The sequence below is a fragment of the Podarcis melisellensis genome, assembly GCF_964234715.1.
Source record: "Podarcis melisellensis genome assembly, chromosome: 10".
NCBI lineage: Eukaryota > Metazoa > Chordata > Lepidosauria > Squamata > Lacertidae > Podarcis > Podarcis melisellensis.
Window position 1 is genome coordinate 15,969,907 of NC_138542.1, and position 21,680 is coordinate 15,991,586.

At 39.4% G+C, this 21,680-nt stretch overlaps 1 protein-coding gene across 4 annotated transcripts in view; it reads left to right on the top strand.

Moving 5' to 3' along the window:
* The window catches only part of CELSR1 (cadherin EGF LAG seven-pass G-type receptor 1), a 148,316-nt gene that overhangs the window by 64,765 nt on the left and 61,871 nt on the right, over positions 1 to 21,680 (top strand). For all 4 annotated transcript variants that reach the window (XM_081929117.1, XM_081929114.1, XM_081929115.1 and 1 more), the window contains exons 3-5: positions 7,647 to 7,869; positions 9,240 to 9,355; positions 15,759 to 15,847. In XM_081929117.1, coding sequence (XP_081785243.1) covers positions 7,647 to 7,869; positions 9,240 to 9,355; positions 15,759 to 15,847 — 428 coding nt within the window. The remainder of the gene's footprint in view (positions 1 to 7,646; positions 7,870 to 9,239; positions 9,356 to 15,758; positions 15,848 to 21,680) is intronic.

The window sequence follows — 21,680 nt, forward strand, 5'->3', positions numbered from 1 at the left end:
TAATTGTAGTATTGAGTACTTGGCTCGTTTCTTGGTTTTGACATTACTGATTTACTGTTGACTGTTTTACCCAAGTCAAAGTGCCATAAATCACCTCTGGGGTTAACTTCATTCTGCCATGAGGTTTCTAAAAGTCAATTCCGACTTTTCTGCACTGTCAATGGAGCACTGACCATTAGATTTGCAGATCTTCCATTCTGTCTCGGTTACTGATTACTGAGATGTCTCTGTTGGTGTTCATCTACAGAATTCAGCACTATTCAGTTGACCTGTTCAACCAGCCCCCGGTGCAATGCACACTCACCACTGAAAACCTTGAGTATTCCCCCTCCCCTCTTGGCATCTGTTGCTTTTTGCCTGTGGAAATGTTTCAACAGATCAAAGTCCTGGTCTGTCTTCTTTTGAAACCCCTTCTGGAGATTCAACATTCTTGTTTGTTCTTTTTAATTAGGCTTTAAAATGGTCTGACAGGATTTCTGATGTTACAAAAGCATTTTAAAGTGCTGGCATTAAGGAAGCTTTGCAATTGAAAGTGATATGCCTAACATCAGTGTAATCACTAAATCCTCCTTTCCCCACCCACCCATGAACCCAGAAGTTCACCGTGTCACCTTCATCATATAGGTGGTTCCATCACGGACTGGAGAAATAACTCCTGTTGAGGGTATGTCCATGGTTTGCCCTTTGCTGAATAGTTTTGGGTGGTATTTTGAGAGTATGAAAATTTTTAGCCCTTTAGTCATAAGATGCTTCTTCACCTGATGAAAAAAGCAGCACTATTACAATAATACTGATAAAAACACCTAGACGACTGAGGGCCAGTTCCCATATTCATGCTTATCAGCATCAAACTGGGGATACTAGTCAATTGCATAAATGCCAGTCTTCATACATTGTTTTGTTTGTTTCCAGTGGATGTGGAATACCTTTCCATTGCTTTGCAAAAGCAAATAGTCACCCACACTTTAAAGAAGAAAATAATTAACTCTCCATATTGTTGCTAGGAGATAAGTTAACAATAGAAGAACCTTCCCAAAAATGAAGGGATTGGTAAGAAGGAAATTGAATGGCAAAGTCAAGAGGGTCAAATCACCCCAGATGCTTGGGACCTGTTTAGAGACACAACATTAGAAGTTTCTTCTGTATTTCCTCATTTATTCTTGACCGTTGCACTAATAATACTGGACTGATTAGTCACTTTTTAAAATTAAAAGTAAGCTTAGAACAATTTGCAATGTAATACAAAACTTAAAACCAATGCAAAACATAATAAAAATGGCAAACTTTCATTTACATAAAAGGTGGTCTAACGGATCCTGGAGTCCACAGTACCTAAATCCCTCCAAGTGTAATTCCAAAAGCCTGGCTAAAAAAAAGCCTGGCTCCTAAAAGCAGTCAGTGACGGTGCCATGCACACCTCCCTGGGGAGAACATTTCACAACAGGGGGCAACCACTGAAAAGGGCTGTTCTCATGTTGCCACCCTCCACGCCTCCCTTGGAGAGGGCACACAGAGAAGGACGATCATTGCCCCTTGTCTTGGCAAGTGTGGATATGTGCCTCCCTTTTTCCTGACCTCTAGGCATCTTTATTAGCAATATTACTGTATTTCCATTACTGGCTCACCGGAAACCTGTTATATCATGAAAGTGGCAGACTATTACACAGAATGCCCTCTGGCTCACTGAAATTTCTGCTAAGGAGAAGCGCCCAGAGGTACAATACTGAGCTAGATGGACTAACTCAGTATAAGGCAACTTCCTTTCTTCCTGTTTTCCAAGGTATGCAAAACCTGTGCCTTTGCCTTCTCAGGGGGAGTTTTATTTGAGTTGCACAAGTCTCTGAGTATTCTTTCCTCCCTTTAAGGCTGTGCATAAACTCTTCCCCTCCAAGTATAACTTTCTATTGTTATTCATAATGGGACTTCAGGGCTATGTGCGCAAAATGGAGAAATATTAAAGGAAGGTATTGAGCGGGTCTTTTCTGATTTGAATTTGGTATAGCTGCTTGTGATTAATTGCTCACAAATTCAAGTATTATGAATTCTTGCCTTTAGGTTGCTTGATCAGCATGATGTTGAATCCCAACTGGCAGCCTAGTCACGCACTTCCCTTTGCAATAAGGCTTCTCATTAGCGCTGAACTAGCATGGTAACAAGATGCTAAATAATTAATCAAATTGCTACCATGCCAAAGAATCAATTCTGCTGGGTCTGAGGGTTTTTTTTCCTTTTTGACTAAGAATGTTATTTCTGTTTTAAAATTTTAAAATTTATTTATTTATCATAAATTACATATACATACGTAACTGGACATTCTAACATGATTGGATTTATAATATATATTTAGGGATTAAAACAAAATATTAGATTTATTACACCACCAGAGCTATTCTTCCATTCAAAAGCAAATAATCCAACAGCAGATACTCAGAATGTTATCAGCAAAAAATAAGAAAATAAAAAGCATGTTCGCAAAGAGTATAAAGCAGATTTAATTGTATTAAAAGTAGATACATTTTTGTACGTGAAATTTTGGGCTTTAATTTCTCTATTATGTATTCTTGAATGCAAAATTACAAGGACACAGAGCACAGACATGGAGATGTTCTCCCAGGTGATATAAAATCTCTATATGTGAATTTCTTGAATCACTTTGGGGTTTTTTTTAATTGATGCAAAACATTTGGCTCTCCCCACTGTTCTTGCCAGTTGCCTACGTACTCACTCTAGAGAGTGAAGGTAAGTGAATGCATCTGCTGCTCCGAGTGGGCAGTGAGCAACTGGCAAGAGCAGCTAAGACCACCACAAGCAGATGCTTCTATTCGCTCTCCTGGACAGTGGCTGCTCCTGTCTGCCAATTCCCTTTTCCTGGCAGACGGATTGAATGTTTGCCCCTGCTGATCTCAGCTGGCATTTTTGATAGGCTGATAAATTATTGCCAGTTCCTCCTGATACTAAAAACTCACACCGTTGCTATCCTCAGCATAGTTAAGTCTCTGGTTGATAACATAGGAAAGTGCCCTGTTATCTAATGATTATCATTTATAACTTTATATCATGCATTTCTTCCAGCATGAGCTCAAGTTGGCGAATACAAGGTAGTCTGGCAGTCTCCGCCACCCAGACCCTTGGTCCATTTAGCCCAGTATTGTTTACATTGACCAGAAGCAGGTCTGTAAGGTTTCAGACAGAAGTCTGTATCTGTCTTACCTGGAGATAGGTAGCCGTGTTGGTCTGCCATAGTCAAAACAAAAAAATTCCTTCCAGTAGCACCTTAAAGACCAACTAAGTTAGTTCTTGGTTAGTTCTTACCAAGAACTAACTTAGTTGGTCTTTAAGGTGCTACTGGAAAGAATTTTTTTGTTTTACCTGGAGATGCTAGGGATTGAAATTGAGACCTTCTACATTCAAAGCAGATGCTCTGCCAATGAGCTATGTTCTTTCCCCAATATCAGTCATACTCAAAGTAGACCCACTAATATCACCAGCATTGGGTATCACCCATGGTGCTGAAAATAACTTTAATATTTATGTGTGTATCTTAAACATGTTTATCCTGTGTTAAACCCTGAGAGTTAGCAGGGTATTGCTTCAAAGTAACTGACTTACTGATTGCTCCTTATATCTCAATACTGTATAATGCAAACTGGGGATTTGCTAACATTCAAAGTTATTGACTGTAGCTCAAATCTGCATGTTACTGTTTGCAGATACTGAATTCAACTAACCACGGTCTGCTTTATTATTATTGTTTATGTCATGAAGTTTTGTTTTGTTTTTTGCACTCTTATGCAGTTCTGGACACACTACACACACTGGTAGGAGGTCACACTGAATTCAGTGCACCTTTCTTTTGAGTAGGCAAGTGTAGGATGGCACCTTTAACTGAGTATCTGGAAGAGATAGCCCTCAGTTAGAACATTGCATGGCAAGGCCCCGAACCCCACCCCATCAGTACAGCACAGCCAGAGGCTAAATTAACAAAGGGTATCATCATACTGAATTCCTGGCTTGAGGCAAACTAATTTTGTAGTTGTCGGGTGTATGGAGGTGTGTCTGCAAATAACTGAAACCTGGATTACAATATATTCAACAAGGCTTAAATGGGTAAATTTAAGCTTCTGGGCAAACTGTTATTCCCCTCTTCCTTTCTATTCAGATCCCCTATTTGTTTTTTAACTATTCATACTTTGCATTTTTATTTATCCAGGCTTGGTTGTAAGAACATTTAACGACCAATCAGATAAAAATGATGTACTTATTTCCATGAATAGTGCAAGAACCTATAAGTAAGTTCGTAAATAAATAAAGCCAGCTCTTAGGCTTGCTGTACAGCTTCTGTTGACATCATGGATTAAGGACGCTGGACAGCCTTTTGTAAACAATGGAAATTAAGTATATAATCTTGAGAATGTGTTTGCATTTTCTGCTGACGGGGGAATTGTTTTTGTTGCTGTTAGCAGATGTGCCCTAAATAACTTGTAATCCCAAATACATTGTTTCTTTCCTCTTTAAATTATTTTTTAAAATCCAAATTAAAAAGAAAAGAGGGATCCCAAATTGTCTGCCTGTGTGTGTGTGTGTGTGTGTGTGTGTGTGAGAGAGAGAGAGAGAGAGAGACAGACAGACAGACAGACAGATAGAGAGACAGAGAGACTGTAGGGGAGGAGGAGGAGGAGGAGGAGAAAACAGCTACTCCATCTCTGCCTATAGTTTTAAAACCCTGGTTGTATTAAAAAGGGTAAACTATGCTCACTTTACTAGCATTATAAAAAATCAGGGAAGCTGTTTTGGTCAATAAGCAGAAAAACAGTCGGATAATGACTTTATTAGGACCAACCAAAAGGCACAAAAGCTTTTGAGTTCTCTTGAACTGTTCAACAGGCACAATGTTGCTAGTCACTGCAGTATCTTCTAGAAGTGAAATGCCTGAGTTTAGCATGGCTCCTCTGTGAAATCTGAGGGAGTAGTGAGAGCTCTCTTTCTGCTGGAACAATATGCATGGAATGCCACATTTATACCTTCCTGGCCTGTCCACCCAATTGCTGCTGTCACTCTTGTATTACCCCATTTTTGTTGTCTTACCCCAAAATTAGTTTATATTTATTGTGAGAAATGCAGAGCTTCCAATTCTGACAAGTGTCCTCCTTAATGAGATAAAGTGACATGAAGCATCATACCACACTTTCTTCAATTCACACATTTAAATATTTGCACAGCGTAAGCATTAGCATCCCAATCCTAAGCATTTTCACTGTCTTATCTGTGTATAGCACAAGAATAGTACCTCTGCGGCAGTGGCTTACCATCAAAGTGACACATAACCTTCCAAAACTTTTATTTGCAAGCCTTACAATCTGATGGCAGTAGATTTTATTGTTTATAGCCAGTGGCCATCACAATACAGTATGAGCACAAATCACACAAGACAATCTGAGATAAACATGCTTATGTAGAAACAATTGCTTTTGAATTTTTGAATCAGTGCAGCCTTTTTATTAATTTAAGTTAATTTATTGTTACATTTATATCCAACCTTTCTTCCAAAGAGTTCACAGTAGGGTATGTATTTCTCCTCCTCTCTGTTTGTTCTGACAACAACCTTGTTTGTTTGGTAGGTTAGGCTGAGAGAGAGCCCAAAGAATCCCAACTCTGGTCTCCCAAATACTAGCCCAACATTCTAAAATAAGCACTACAACTGCACTAGCTTTTAGGTTTAATTGCTGTCACATTTTTCTAGACTTTGTCAAAATATTGGCGTGCAGAAAGCAAACACTATATTAATGTGTGTCAGGCAGAGCTGATTCACACATGGGCTCAACATATGATGGAGCTGTGTCTCAGAAGCTCAGAACCTTATGCGTACTAGAGCATGTGTATGCAAATTCATATATGAATAGATCCTGCTTAAACGTTCAAGGAATTAAAAGGTCCCATGAGAGGCATAGCCATGTGGACCTCAGTTTAGTTCATGCTAAAGGTTCTGTGTGTTTTGGGGGAAGAGAAGAAGCCTATGTCTTGCAACTGTGTCCCACTTACCTGCCAGGTACACATGTACCAAAGAGCAAAGATGATCTTATTTCTTGCTATTCATATGGAGATAACAAGTATGAGAAGAGGTTTTTTACATGAGTGTGAATTCACAGGTTCTGTCTGGGTTGTTAATCTGAGTCAATAGTCCTGCCCCATACAATGGAAGAAACCCATTACTCTGTGGGCCTTTCACAGTACACTCTGCATCTCTAGCAAACTCAGTACACTTCCACCCCCTCCATCCCATTCATAGGATTGTTTACAAGATCACTTGGCTTTTTTATGAAGAAGAGAAGGGTCAAGAACCCTCAAGATAACTAGGCATTGTTCAGTCATTCAGATTTCTTCAGAATCACATTCACATTTTGAAGGTGTAAACAAATTAGAAGTTCAGTCAAGTCCAGGAGTTGGTGTCCCAGGATAAATGACTACATAAACAGACCTTGAGCAAATAAGGTCTGGCACTCTATTGTTATTTCTTAGTATTTCATTATAGCTCCTTTATGTCGTACATCCCTTTACTGAAGACAAATATCACTCCAGCCCACCATGAATTCCTATGCTTCGCCTCCTGTGTTGCTAACATCTTAAATTTGCAGTCTTGATTTCAGATGTGAGTGAAAGTGAAAGAGGGTCTTTTAAATATGAAGGCAACCACTGTTTCAAACAGGAACAGAGGACAAACAATAGAATGAGCAAACAGGTCTGTTGACTTGCCAGGAGACATTCTTGACCTTGGTGAAATGTTCAGGGATCAGCCAAGTAGTTATTAAAAATTTACATTCAAGAATGTGCTATTATTTAATAACTCCAGGGCTATTTTTATCTACCCATAAGAATGGCAGTGATTTAAAGATTACAGACCATACAAACAGCTGCCTGTTCTCTTGTTTACTTGATTCTGTAGTGTTTCTGCAAGTACATATGTGCATGTCAATGCCCTGTTTGTTTGTTGTCAATTGCCCTTTCATCGGCTCTGTAAGATGTCACTCCAGATAGAAGTCAGGGCTTTATTGGTAGATACTCTCTTCCAGTTTCAATAGGGCAAGACCACACTTAGCCATTTATTTAGGTTTGTGCTGTTCTCAACAGTTCAAACATGCAAAAGCACTGTAGCCTGAGAGACTTTGTTGTGATTACTAGGTAACAGAAGGATTGGCTCTGATCAGACAGCAAGATATGGTGCTATCCTTGTAGTGTGGGTGGAAATGCTTTTGATGTTAGTGTATTTTTAATGACATTTTAATAGTCCTTTTGACTGTTTAATTCCACCACCACAATCATGCAATAGAAGCTCTTTCCTCTGCAACAGTGTCAATTACTTTCATAAGAATGAAACATCTGGCCTGGTGTAATGGGAGAGCATGGAGGGGTCTTCTGTCAGAGGTGCAAGAGAAGACCATGGCACTTAACAGCTAACTCACGAGGCTAGGGTGGGCAACATTGTTTTAGGGAATTAGACATAAATACATAGCCTATTTCAGATGATAGTTTCTTCCGCTGAAGTTCATCAGTCACTACTTGAAATGCGTTTGATCTACTAAAGGTTTTGGAGGCATATTATTATCTCCTCACACTGGATGGATTTTTTTTATTGTGTTGTGTTTCTTTAGGAGAGTACTGCGAAGTGAACGCTCGCTCTGGGCGCTGCGCTCCGGGAGTGTGCAAGAATGGTGGGAGGTGTGTCGATCTGCTCATAGGAGGCTTCAAATGCGAATGCCCTGCTGGCGAATATGAGAGACCTTATTGCGAGATGACCACAAGGAGCTTTCCCCCAGAGTCATTTGTCACTTTCAAAGGATTAAGACAACGCTTCCATTTCACTGTTTCTCTCATGTAAGTTTGCTTCCTTTCTAGTGAAAATTTCCAGTCACTGACCTGGTTCACACATGAAGCCAAACCATGGCAAAGAGCTGAAGACATATCTAATGAAGTTCACCACTTGATTTCAATATGTATTTTTAAAATAACCCTCATGCCCACAAACTGTGTTGCAAGTTAACTAGTTCCAAAATTGCATGAAGGCTGTAGGTTATGTATGCCCTTTATCACAGCTGAAAAAGCAGATGCAATAAAAACAGCTAAATTAAAAGTAGAGGCAGCTTAGAATCATCTACTTATTCATCAAAAGCTGTTTCTTTTTTCTTAAGCGTCTTGTCACATTTTCAGCATTACTTGTCAGCTGTGTGCCACCTACTATAAGGCTGAGGAGCTTCTCTCTCCTTTCCTTCCTTCCACCAACCAGTCACTGTTTTAAAGAAATAGTTTATTGGACACATCCCAGTAATATGTCCTTGATGGAGATGGGTGGTTGCATGACAAATAGTGCAGAACAGCTAGGCAGGTCTTCGATGCAGGCTGCAGTCCTAAGATCAGATTCTTAGAAGTTCCACCCACAACAGTTGGGCTTCCTTCTGAGTAGACATTTAAGATTGGGCTTCCAATAAGCATGAAAATGATAGTGGTCTGGTACGACTCACCATTTTTTGTAACCTCGCACATCTGCTCCAAGTACTATAATAATAAGTCAGCAGTGTCCTAATTTGGCCTGCTAAGCCATTTTCCCCAAACCACAGCTACCTTCTCTGTACCTGATGCCACAATGGGACATTGGATGCAATGTCGATAAAGACACAACTGCAGAAGAAATAATATGGAGCCTTAAAGTGCACTCCTCTTCATTCATTTACAAGCAAGGCTGACTGTAACTGTTGATTGGCTGATTGGCACTTATAGCAGGCCCCACAAAAATTGACTGGGAGAAAAATGCAGCAGGAAAGGGTGGGAACAAAAACATCATGGAAGAAGGGTGGGGATTCAACTTTTAAATGTATATTGGATTTGATGTTAACTTGTTAAAAATTGGTAAAACTCAATAAAAAGTTAATTGGCAAAGTAAATCTAAATTAGTCATGCCCATTAGCTTCAATGAGTCTACTCTGATTAGGACTAGCACTAAATGCCACCCAATGTATTATATTTAGGAAACTGTTGTGGTGATGTCATAGGCTCTCTTCGTAGGTACAATTTCAGACATTTTGCTAATATATGATACATTACAAAGGAAATAGGTTCAATTTTACAGCTAGGAATATACTAAGTGTCCATTCTTTGTTAACACAGTGGCTTGAAATTCTTAAGAGGTTTGTTTACCGAGCAACTTTGCTGTAGATAATTCTTCACATGTGCTTTCTGACCTGTTTTAGGTTTGCAACCAGGGAAAGGAATGCTCTGCTTCTCTACAATGGGCGTTTTAATGAAAAACATGATTTTATTGCACTTGAAATAATTGAAGAACAGATCCAGCTAACGTTCTCTGCAGGTAAGACATTTCTGTCTTTTTCGCTTGCTAAAGCCAGCAGTAGCTCCTTATTGAATGTGTGCATGTGTCAGTGAAACTGGACGGTAACTCAGTAGCATGAGAGAGTCACCCAGTTGTATCCAGATTTTTTAAAAAAGCACATAACAGCAATTCCACGTGGCTATGCTTGGTGATGGACTAAAGCAGGGGTTCCTAAGCTGTGGACTGTGGGTCCACAAGCTCCATTTAGGAGGTTCATGCCATTTCTTTCTTTGAAGATGGAAGTGGTAAATATTAAATATTCACATTGTTTTTAACTGTATTTTGAGTGCTTCATTTATTACTGACACTGTATTTTGTTGCATTACAGTTTGGATTCTATGCAATTCAAATCGCAATACAGTAAGATACAATACATAATAAATGAAAGAAGCAGTGAAAATACATTTGAACTTTTTACAGCATCCATCACAGCACATTACAGGTGGAAAATCATTAAGTAGTCCACCAAGACACACACACACACACACACACACACACACCCCTAGTCCATGAGTGGGGAGGAGTTGGGGGATACTGTGTTAGAGTGAGAAGTATGATTTTGATCCCATGAACCATTAAGAAGAAAGGCAGTAGATGTAGAAGATGACAGATAGATAGATAGATGATAGATAGATAGATAGATAGATGATAGATGATAGATAGATAGATAGATAGATAGATAGATAGATAGATAGATATAAAAATATATAGATACAGCTATAGATATAGATATAAATATAAATGATAGGTCAAAACCTGTTGTTTTCAAACAAATTAGTGCATGGGTATTTCTAAAATGTCCGCAGCTGTTTTGTTCACTGGAACAAATACTGGATTTACAGCCACAAAGCAAATGGATTTTAGACTATTAGGAGATCTGCTCAAGAGGGAAATAAATAAGATTATAAGCCTATGCATGCTTACTCAGAAATTCCAATTTTGTACAACTTAATGCTCTTTAAAGTGTGTCGCACTATACAATTTCATAAAGTACATGATGGGTTTTATAAAATAGAATGAGAAGTTTTCATTGTCAACTATATGCTACATTGAAGGATTCATTGCTACAATAGTGAGCTGTGACTGTCTAATTTTATAAGGTACTGAGTGTTCCCAATTTGCTTTAGGAGTCAATGGGACCATTCATGTACTTAAACTGAAGCACATGCCCCCAATATTTTGTACCAGACCATTCACACAGTGTCTGAAAATAGAAAGTGCAGCAAAAAGTAGGCCTATTTTCAACTTAAGTGAATAAAAATGCATAGTAGGGCAACACTGTTCATGTGTAGCAGAAGCAAGTTCCACTGTGCTCTGTTCCTCAGGCTGCAATCCTATTCAAACTTTTTCGTGAGTACGCCCCATGGAACACAATGGGACTTGCTCCCAAACTAACAAGCATCAGGCACCTTAATTAAATGAACAAAAGAAGGGAATTCAAAAAACTGCCAGAAATACTGAAAACTGCTGGATTGGTTCTTGATGTACATAAGGCAAAGATGTAGTCTTTTGGAACTCTGATTCTGATATCATTGAAGAAGCTATTTTGTGGGTTTAAACATTTTGAGATGGTTGACATACGGCTTAAAAGTACTCCAGAGGAAACTTAACACGCCAGGTGAGAGCGGCAAAGGGCAAACACAATCCATATTCCTTTTATAATGTATGGCAAATTTTTATTGAATACATAAATTGTTCAGACTGTGGCAGGAATCAAACCAGCACTCACGGGAAAATGTGGCATGATCTTTTAGAGTAATCAAATTAAACTTTTAACACAATGACATGGTAAAAGTTTGTATTTCATCAGGACGAGTTATTGGCCTTTACTGTTGTAATAATTCTTTCCTCAAAATTTATCTTCTGTACCATGAAAATAAATAAAAACTTTATTTATGTTTTAAAAAGTACTCCAGAGGGTTGGCAACTCCTCTAGAGGCTGCAGTGGGGAGCAAGAACCTCCAAAATCGCCTCCATTCTACCCACAGTTCAGAGCAGCTTCCTTCCCAAGCTTAGCATATTTTTTGAATATATGACTTTTGACACCCCAAGCCTTCCAGGACAGTAATTTTGTTTTTAAAAGATAATGCTCCTGCTAGTTTTCTGAGCATTAAGACCTCCCAACAGTAGTGGCACACAAGAGGAAGAAAACCAAGGCACCTTTGCAAGGTGAGGAAGAACGCTCAGGTGGTCTTTCTTTCCATTGCAGCTGTAGGCTGGGAGAAGTGTGACGCTGATAATGGGGAGGAAAGTCACTATCTTTGCTTTTCGGAGTTTGCTTTCTGAAGAGCAGAAAGTGCACTTTATCTTCCCATCGCAGCAGGACAGTTCTAAGAGGAGAGGTTCTTTTCCCAGCTCAGCACTGCAGGTAGAAAAAAAATCTGTATTTGCTCTTCAGAGCACTTTATCTCTTCCTCACAGCCACAGCTCGGCTTCCCCTGTGTCTCTGTGTGTGAGTTTGCTGGGTGTCTGCATCTCTCTCTCTCTCTCTCTCTCTCTCTCTCTCACACACACACACACACACACACACACACACACACCATGTGTAGTGAGAGTATGGACTGAAGTACGGCCTGTGTGGATGTGTGTGCATGCACAAAACTGAATGCACAGTTGCTGGACAAAATGACTTAGGCCATCATCACAGCTGGCCTTCAAAGGAGGTTAAGGGTCGAGAAAGGGTAAGCGTTCCTGGTATAAAGTAACCCATAATTCTTACCAATTTAAATTCAGTTAGTTTCCCTGTTCATGGGTGCAAAGTATTAACAAGTAACTGAGATTTTTAAAAGTATAAATCAATCTAATTATGCTTTGGGGTGTTTTTGCATTTGAATGTTTCCGTTTACAATAGGAATATTGGTTGCACTTAAGATGGTCTTAGGTTTATGAAAGTGATCATGGAAGCAGATTATGTTAACTGTCGAAACGTATGTGGTCTCTACCACTTCTTTTATGCATGTCTGATGAAAGCTTAGTTGACTGAAACTTATTTGTATTTCCTTTACACTCATTAAGCAGCAACACACCTTGTCTTTAAGATGAGTTGGATCTGTTAGCCAGGGCACAGTTTTAAAAATTGAAGACAATAGTTTTTTGGGTTGTCAGGTAGAGGGATGGGCTTCATAGAAATGGAGGAAGCATAAAAATGCACATTTTAAGGAAGTTGCTGGGTGCTGGTGGCTATTGAGTTCAGTAAAACTAAAAAGGCTGAAACCCACATATGTTGGCTTAAGTAAGCTGTGCATCAATTCTGAGAGTCATAGGAGCTTTGGTGTGTGAGTATTCTGGACCTTAAATGCACTCTCCTACACTTTCATGCAAGAGATATAATTAGATGTGAAGCATTTTGCCCAAAGCAATACTTTCTATATCTGCTAAGTCTAATTGGAAATCAACCTATGGTATATATAGTAACCAGAGAAGATTTCTGTCTAGATGGTATCAATTATTTGTTGGTGTCTGCACCCTCAAGCACTTTTTTATTAAGAAAGAGCAATAGTGATGCAAGAGGAAGGCTGCTTGTCCTGTTTTGTGTCTGTATAAGCCAGACGTTATTTGCGAAAGATTTGTGCTAAAATACTAGAGAAAAAGAAGAAACAGAGAAAAAGAGAACTGCCATACTTGTATATACATTCTTAAATACTACGTAAGATCTTTGAGATATTAAATTTTATCAGCATGGCTGTGTTCCTTTATCATAAGTCTGCTTCATGAAAAACCATATCCATGAAAACATTTCCCTTTTAAAATGGAAAATTCGTAAATCAGGGGAGAGTCAAGTGCTCTGATCCAGCAAGAAAAACTGATGTATAAAGCAATATTTCAGTGCCTGCAGTCAGCGTGGGTGCAAGTGATACCAGTATTTTGGGCCCCATTGAACTGGTTGAATTTTATTTTTAATGCTATTATGCATTCCCATCTGGTCACAATTTCCCACGTGCAGCTACTTTGGGGTGACTTGATACAAGAGCTGTTGGGTTGTATGCAATTAAGTGGTCCTCCTAGCGCAAGGATTTCCATCTATGCAGCAGGACTTCCTCTCCCCACGTCCGCCCCAGTCCCCTCCCTGAATCTGTTTCAGAGCAGGTTGGGAAAGCTGGAAAGGGAGAAGAAGTCCTGTTGCTCAGGCATATATCCTTACACTAACAGATACAGCGTATCATTTTTTAAACTATCCTTTAATAAAATAAGTGACACATAGCCTTACATCTGATTCACGTTGCATTCTGTAATATGAGCAAATATAGGTCACAAAGCATCTCAGCAACCGAGACCTACATGTACAAATTCTTGAGTATAGAAGGAGGTGAAATTACTGTATTTTTCACCCCATAGGGCTCACCGGCCCATAGGGCGCACATAGTTTTTTTAGGGGGGGGAATAAAGAAAAAAAATTATCCCCCCCAGGAGAGGGACTGGGGCGGGGGAAGCCCGAGCTTCCCCTGACCCCAGCCCCCAGAACAGGCTGCTATCCGCAAGCCTAGGGAGCCCGGCAGGAAGTCGCGCCAGTCTCCCCAGGCTTGCGGATATTTGCCTGAAGCCCTGGGCTCACTCCGCTGTGCTCTCTGGGTTTCGGGCTGCAGGTTGCTGTCTGCAAGCCTTGGGAACCTGGTGGGAACTCCCGTGGGCTCCCAAGGCTTGTGGATAGCTTCCTGAAGCCTGGAGAGCGAGAGGGGTCCGTGCGCACCGACCCCTCTCACTCTCCAGGCTTCAGCGTAAGCCTGCATTGGCCCCATAGGATGCACACACATTTCCCCTTCATTTTTGGAGGGGGAAAAGTGTGTCCTATAGGGCAAAAAATATGGTACTTGGGGTTCTGTAGAATTTGGACAAGCCTACAGCTAATGTAAGCCTCTGAGGGACAACATATAATTCAATGGTGTGGGAAGTGCTTACTCTTGTGCAAGGCAGGGGCAGGGCATTCAGTTTTCACCAGCCAGATATGAATTCTAATCCATATACCAAACTGTTCCCAAGGGTTGCCCAACTCCCAGGAGCACATTTTGTAGGAGGTGTAGAGGACTGCAGTGAGTAACAGAGTGGGTGGGGGCTGCCCAAAATCCGATGCTCTACCTTGGGCAAACAGAAATGCTTTCAGTTTCCACTTTGTTTGAATAACCAATGTTGTAAAATAAACAGAAGTTGGAAAGTTGTCACAGATTTAAAGACAAGCACATACATTTTACGACTGCTATGAAATGAAACTTCCTACTATGGAAGTAGCTTTTCTTTTTATGGGGGACTGAGATAAGAGGAGCCTTACTTCTGCATTGTTTGTTTTTGTTAGTGTTGCAGAAATTAGGAAATGCCTAACTTCTAAAAAGAGGCTGCATTTGTGTTCCTCTTTCAGTTTAACGCCTGTCTGTATAAACTGAGCAGGTGTGTATGTTAAACTGAAGGAAACGTTTGCATGAATACAGCTAGAAATACAGTGGTTTATCGTATGCATCGGGTTTTTTTTCTTTTCTTTTTTTATTCTTCTCTAATGGAAACTTTTGTCTAAGTAGTCATTCATAACAAACTCTGCCTGACCAATTTGACAGGACCTTGTGTACTTTTGCTGTAGATGTTTGTTCTTACCTCAGAACAGCAGTGAATAGTCACCAGGCTGGTTGTACTGGTATGCACAATTAATCTGACATTCTCTGCTTTATCGGATCCAATCTTTAAAAGACATTTTAACGGAAAAGAAAGGAAGCAATGCCATTAATTGCAAGGTTAGAACTCCTGGAGCTTTCTAGGGCAAAAAATGTTTTCTTTGTTCCCTCACACCTTATCTGACAGTCCTGTAGGACCCCAGCCTGGAAAAACTAGAAAGCCACAAAAATGCACATTCTTTCTGTGGGTAACAACTGTTTGCACAATCTGTATTTGCCCTAAATATTTACCTTTTGTCAGGAAAAGTGTTTTCACTCTTTAGTTAAAATTTGAGGACTGCCACCTTCTTAAGCACCAGAACACTAGATATAGGGGGTGTATATATCTGTAGGAGCGTAATCAACAAATTTGAATATTGTTTGCATTATCATAAATTATATCAAGCCAAAGTTTATAGTAAACACAGTTTATACTCTGCAGCTAGTCGTTTTGTTGTCATTTATTTGTGAAGGAATTTAAGTGTCAGTACCTTCTTGACGTTTGTTTTCTAAATGTGAGAATGATGCCAGTGCCAGTGATGAATGAATGAATGAATGAATGAATGCATAACTTGGAGAAAGGCAACCCTCTCTCCAGTCCTGCCCTCAATGCAGTCAAGTGCAGGAAGAAGAATGGAAAGTTTCCCCTCAACTGCTAATCAACATTTTTGTTAATTACAAAGATGAGAGTGTAGTGGAACTTTTTAAGGTGACTGTTTTTCTTTCTCTTTCATGCAACCTTTCAGGGGAAACCACTACAACAGTTGCCCCCTTTGTTCCAGGAGGGGTTAGTGATGGGCAGTGGCACTCTGTCCAGGTGCAGTACTATAACAAGGTAAGGCAACATATTTGGGATATATTTTTGTGAACTGAATTCTTCTTCATTCAAATTGGCCAGCTTATCTGCTCAAGAGAACCAGAGCCAGTCTTTAGACTTGTACAGTGGACCTACATTTAGCCAAAGCATGTTGCTGGAATGGAAGTTTTTATTTGAGACATAATACTCCCTGCTTTAAAAGAGCAACAGAGTGGCTGGCTCTAACCCTTAGCACTGTTGGTGTAAGATTCTGTACCTCTGCCAGTGAGGCTGTCATGGCTGCTGTCCACTAGGCAGTGGTGCATTAAAGTCTATGTAAAGGCTTAGAAAATCAAGTCCAGCAGGTTGCATACAGATCGGCATCCTCCTTTAAATGAACAATATGGGTTTCAACTTGTGAGAGTAAGAGCTCTGTTCTGTGCACTGAACTCCTCCTGTCATAAGAAACTGCTGATTCAGGGGAAGCCTTTCTTTATTTTTAAACGTAAAGAGAGCAATTATTCAGGTTCTTTTTGTTGTTGTTGTTGCTGTATTTGTAGCATAATTAAGTCAGAAGCTCTTGGTAAATATCCAGGGAGAGAAAAAACAACATAAACAAAGAAATAGCTCTGAATTCATTGGCTGAATGCCATTTTCAATTTAACAATTTAGACTGAAGATAATAGCAAATAATTGCCACTTCTAAAGCATCTGGCTCTACCATGTTGTCTCTGAGGTTTTAAGAAATATATAATCTTGAGTCTGCATTTCAAGTAAAAATGTTACCTGTTGCACATTCTGAAGAGTTTAATTGGTGGATAAGGTTTGGTGTTTCTCTTACATTGTTCAATTTTGTATCTTGTTATAATGGCACTGAATTCCTGATGTCATCATGCTTTCGTTGGCCTGTTCAACGATTAGAATTCTTTGTCTTAGTTAAGTACAGCCTCCTTAGAGTTTACAGTAAGTATTTGGCACACTTAAAATCCAGTCAAACTTAAGCACATTTTAGTGTCATTAATTTCAATTAGAAAGATTTAAGCACACACTAAATGGGGCTTCAAGATGCTGGTTTAATTGGATCGTGCCTTGATTATCAGCTGATAAAAGTCCAAGAACCCTGGCTGACTTGACTTAATTATTTCATCATTAGCATGATCAGTAATTTCTGCTTGGAAACTTTATGAGGAATATAGTTGCTTCTTGATGAGAGGGAGGATATATTCATACAATTGCCGATGTACTAATTAGCACTTTAATGGTACACAATGCATTGTCTTCCTAAGCTTAGGAAGCAAAATGATGAGAGTAGGATTTTTTTCATCACATGATAAGCTTGTAAATGTATTGCAGGTCTCTGGGTTTTCAAATGTTTCAAGTATTATAATGTTCAGGGGTGTCTCATGGTTTTGTTGGCACTTTAGGCAGGATGGGGTAGGGCGGGACAGAGTGACAACTCCAGTGGCAAGACACTCTGATACAAACTAAAAGAGGACCTCAGGATTTCCCTAGTTGTCCGAGAGAATTCTGAAACACAGCAGAGTCTCAATACACATGGAGAGCTAACTGTACCAAAGCCAAGGAGAGATTGGACATGCATTTCCCATTGAATTGTGCTGCTCCAAATGGTTACCTGGTCTGCTTCTGTAGCCAAAACAATTTGGATTATATATAGAGGGTTCTCATGTTTAAACCACATAGCAGGAGTCAGTAGCTGAAAACTTACCTCAGACAAATTCAGTTCCCTGATAGACTCTTTCTTACTCTCGCCAGTTGCCAAACCATGAAGAAAAGAGGTGGGTCAATTGAGTAGCATATGTAGCATCCTGATTTGTTAGTAGTCCTCTTACGAGGACGTAGGAGTCTTGGCCTTCTGACTCTGCGTCCATTCTCAAAGCAGCCTTCTGGGTAAACTAGTTGCTGTTTAGTGATATACAGGATGATGAAAAGAAGACAAAAGAATTATATCAATAAGGATGCTGTGTCATTGAAAATCATACTATAGCTTGAATATAGAGATTCAGGATATTCATGAAGTCTCCACATATTGGCTCCAAATGGCTGGCTGGACCACTTCTGTGACTGAAGCAATCTTAATTATGATTTGTTGGAACCATCTATCTTCATACCCCATGGTTTGAAATTGGCTTGCTTCAAGAGACCATATGAACTATGGTTTGTCTGGCTTTGGACATCACAACAAGCTGTGGTTAAGCAAAAATGGAAGCAGAGGCTTCCAAACTGGTCCTTGCAGCTGCACATAAAGTCTAGGGCTCACTGCTGCTCATTCTGGTAACCCTCAGCCATGGTTCAGCATGTGAACAAAATGAGTAATTCCACGGTTTCAGCCTGCTTTAAGTTCTTTTATGAAGGAAACTTACCCATTCCTGCGTGTATTTTTATTTTCAGTCTTATTTTGCTTCCCTGCCATACAATTACAAATATTTGTAGCTTGTTTCATCTTTGTGCTTGGACCCCGTGATAAATTTCCTTACAATCTGAAGAAACACTCTGCGTTTGGGTATTATTTCAGAAAGTAGCTTTAATAGAAAGCTGATAAAACGACAGATGATAGAGTAATTCCTAGTTTTTTTGCTGAAGCCATTCCTGCCCATTGGCCAAGAAGCCTGGGAAAAGGAGCATATATCAGCTGAAGTCTGGATTTCTTAGCGTGGTTGTTGGTTTAGAATTCTAAGCAGCTGCCAAAAAGATAAGGACTTGAGACAGCTCCAGGGTATTCTTTAAAAAGGAAAGTGATCCCACACACTGGTTAAAAATAAACCTTTGTCTCATTTTCATGATTCTTTTGCTCTCCCCACCCCCAAGTGATAGATGTCTTCTAGCAGTATAATTATTCATGTTTGAAAATAGGTGGGAAAATGCTTTGCAAATTTTGTGTACAAGCTAATTTTGCACCTATTCTAAAAACCAGATTCTGCCTCTCTGAGCTCAAGTAAATTAATATGCTGCTTTGGGAACAAAATTGGTGCAAGCAGTCTCAGGATCAGATCACAGTCACATGCCAGGCAGATGTCTAACTTTTATTTACTTACTCACCCTGCAACAGGTTATGTACATGAAGTTAAAATTGCAGTAAAACAGATTAAAACAAAAGCATTAGAACACCACTATATGAAAGTAGTCTGCAAAATAAAAACAAACAAACAAACAAACAAAGGCAATTTACAGAGGATAAAAAAGTCTGGGGAAATAAAATTAAAAGTCATTTTCCTGGCACTGAAGTAACATCAAGGTTGGTGCCTAGTAAGCTCGTCTGGGGAAGACATTCCACAGTTGGTGATCCCACCAGCAAATAGTCATCCTCCGTACCTCAAATGGTGGCATCTGAAGAAAGCTTGTTTCTGGTGGATCTTCCTGAAAGCTTGTTAGGATGATGCTATGGAATTATTGCATTGAAGAAACAACCTATTGAATCTTACTAGAAACAATAAGGGAAGCTTCTGGGTCCTCTCTGAGGCAACAGAAGCTCTCGTGGCCTTTTGGTGTATTGTTGGCACACATGCAGTCCGCACTAGGCTCTGCTGGGTGGGTGATTTAAGCAAGGCTAAGCCACAGCCCTGCCTTCTGTTCCCCTTTTCTCGTAAGGATTCCTTGTGTGACTGAGGCAGAGAACAGCACTTTTGCCTCCAATGTTTGGAGGCAATTCATTGGCAGACTCTTGTTTTAAGGAGGACTAAGATTTAAAAAAGCACTATGAGGGGTTTGCTAAGACATAGATAATTTAGGGATTATGGGCTGTGCCAAGATAAATGGATGTTATGTCTAAACTTGATACAACTCAGACACGTCATAGTAACTCCAGTGTATTGCTCTACTTAAACTGCATAAATAGAGCAGGTTTGAAAGTAAGGCAGCTTTCCTATTAATTTCATATCTGCATTATTTCTAGGTCTCTCTATTGCTTTCTCCTTCCTCTCACAGCAAATCTATTACCTTACCATTCTGGATTTCTGTTTTAGCGTTGTTCTTCCTGTATATTTCATCTCTGTTCTACTAAAATGGTTCAATACTATGTTGTTTAGCCAGTGTTAGCAACCAAGGCAAGACAAAGTTCTCTTGCTCCCTAAACATATTTGCATTTATCTATATGCTGATCTCTTTACGTGGCCCTCTCTCTGAAACACTTGTAATAACTAGCATCTCTTCAAGTTCTGCATCCTGTATATATGTGTGTGTGTATTACACACACACAAATATATACATAACGAGAGAGAGAGAGAGAGAGAGAGAGAGAGAGAGAGAGAGAGATATTTTCAAAATAGCTTTATTCTTAGATCAGTCAACTAGACAGGTGACCACCAGGAAACCTCCAGTATCAATTTCATTTTTTACTATACTATTTTTTAAAATTGATAGATATACTGGTAATTCATGATGATAGAAATAGGCAAATATAACATTTTGTTGTTTTCTTAACATTTGAGGCAAATGAGACACAATTGCTACAAAGATCCCTTAATCACAAATGCACCTCCTTAAAACTTGGAAGAGTTTCATTCCCTTACTTAGTGCATCTAAATTCCAGTGTTTCCACTTTGGATGAATTATGTTGTAAAGTTTCAAGGCTTCACAGGTATCTTTAACTTATTACACCACCTGCAATAAGTCTTGAAAGGAAAACAGGACTTTGACTGATTTTGTGGAGCAGGAGTTTTTAAAATTAAAATCTTTGATGTGCTTCCAAATCCCCTTGCTGTGAATCATGTTATCTTTAATCTACCAACTAAATTATCTTTTCTTTAATACAAAGTGAAGCTTTATCCAAAATTAAATTGAGCATGTCTTTTTCACTGGAATGCCAAAACAAATTACACAGTTTGAACAAATACTAACAATTGCATACACTTAATGAAAATTAGAGAGTAGCCTCTTAAATCCTAACATGCTGTGTAACAGTCAACAGAATTCTGCAGCTTGTTTTTCCATTGGTAGGTATGTAAAGCAGCCTTGACAGGCTGATTGGGCAATTTGTTTTGAGCAAAGCATATATGAAAAAATACACCTCTGCAATCTCCAGTCAACAAATACAAGATCCATTTGTGGTAGCATAACATATCCTGGCTGCCTCTGCAGCTGAAAGATAGATTATCTCACTTCCTTCTGGAAAACAGGTTTTGCATGATGATAGCAGTCACCTGTTATGTGACCACAGTCATACTGTACCTCTGAGATTATAATTTGCTCCACTGTATACCAGTCCCTAGTTATCTCACTGTTATCCTCTAGAAAATAATGCTATCTAACGTCATAGGTAAATACCAGGGTAATTGTTTAGATTGCAATCTGAGAATGTGCCAGTTAGAATTGATTTCTGAGGTATTAATAGTAATGATAGTTGTGTTTTGGAATTAATATACCTTTAATTTGTTGAAAAGTCATTGACCAACCTAGAACCTAAACACCTTTTATTCCAGATAGTTTAGATTAGCAGTTTGCCTAATGGATGAAAAAATAATAATAATCACAATCTAATAGGATCCATATGGAAATGTGTAGTTGAAGAGAGATCTGTGGCCAGCCACACCTTCGCTGCACAATGTGTAGTAATGTCCCCAGCTTACAAGGAAATAAAAGCCAGCAGTCAGAAGAATCCATACAGCTAGGCCACTTTTACTGAAAGCACTTTTTAGGAGCAGTGAGCTCTTTCCAGAAGGTGTCCATAGTGGTGACTTACCCAAGTTATCATGAAGCAAACACTGCAGCTGTACACCAGCCCCTCACTGGCAATTCAGTCTAGCCATTTCCCCAGAAGAGGTTAAGGAGGAGCATGTTCTACTGTGGCAATACATAGCAAGAACTTTTTTGTTCTCCCTTCCCCAAACCTGTAAACTGGAGGAATGAACATTCAAAG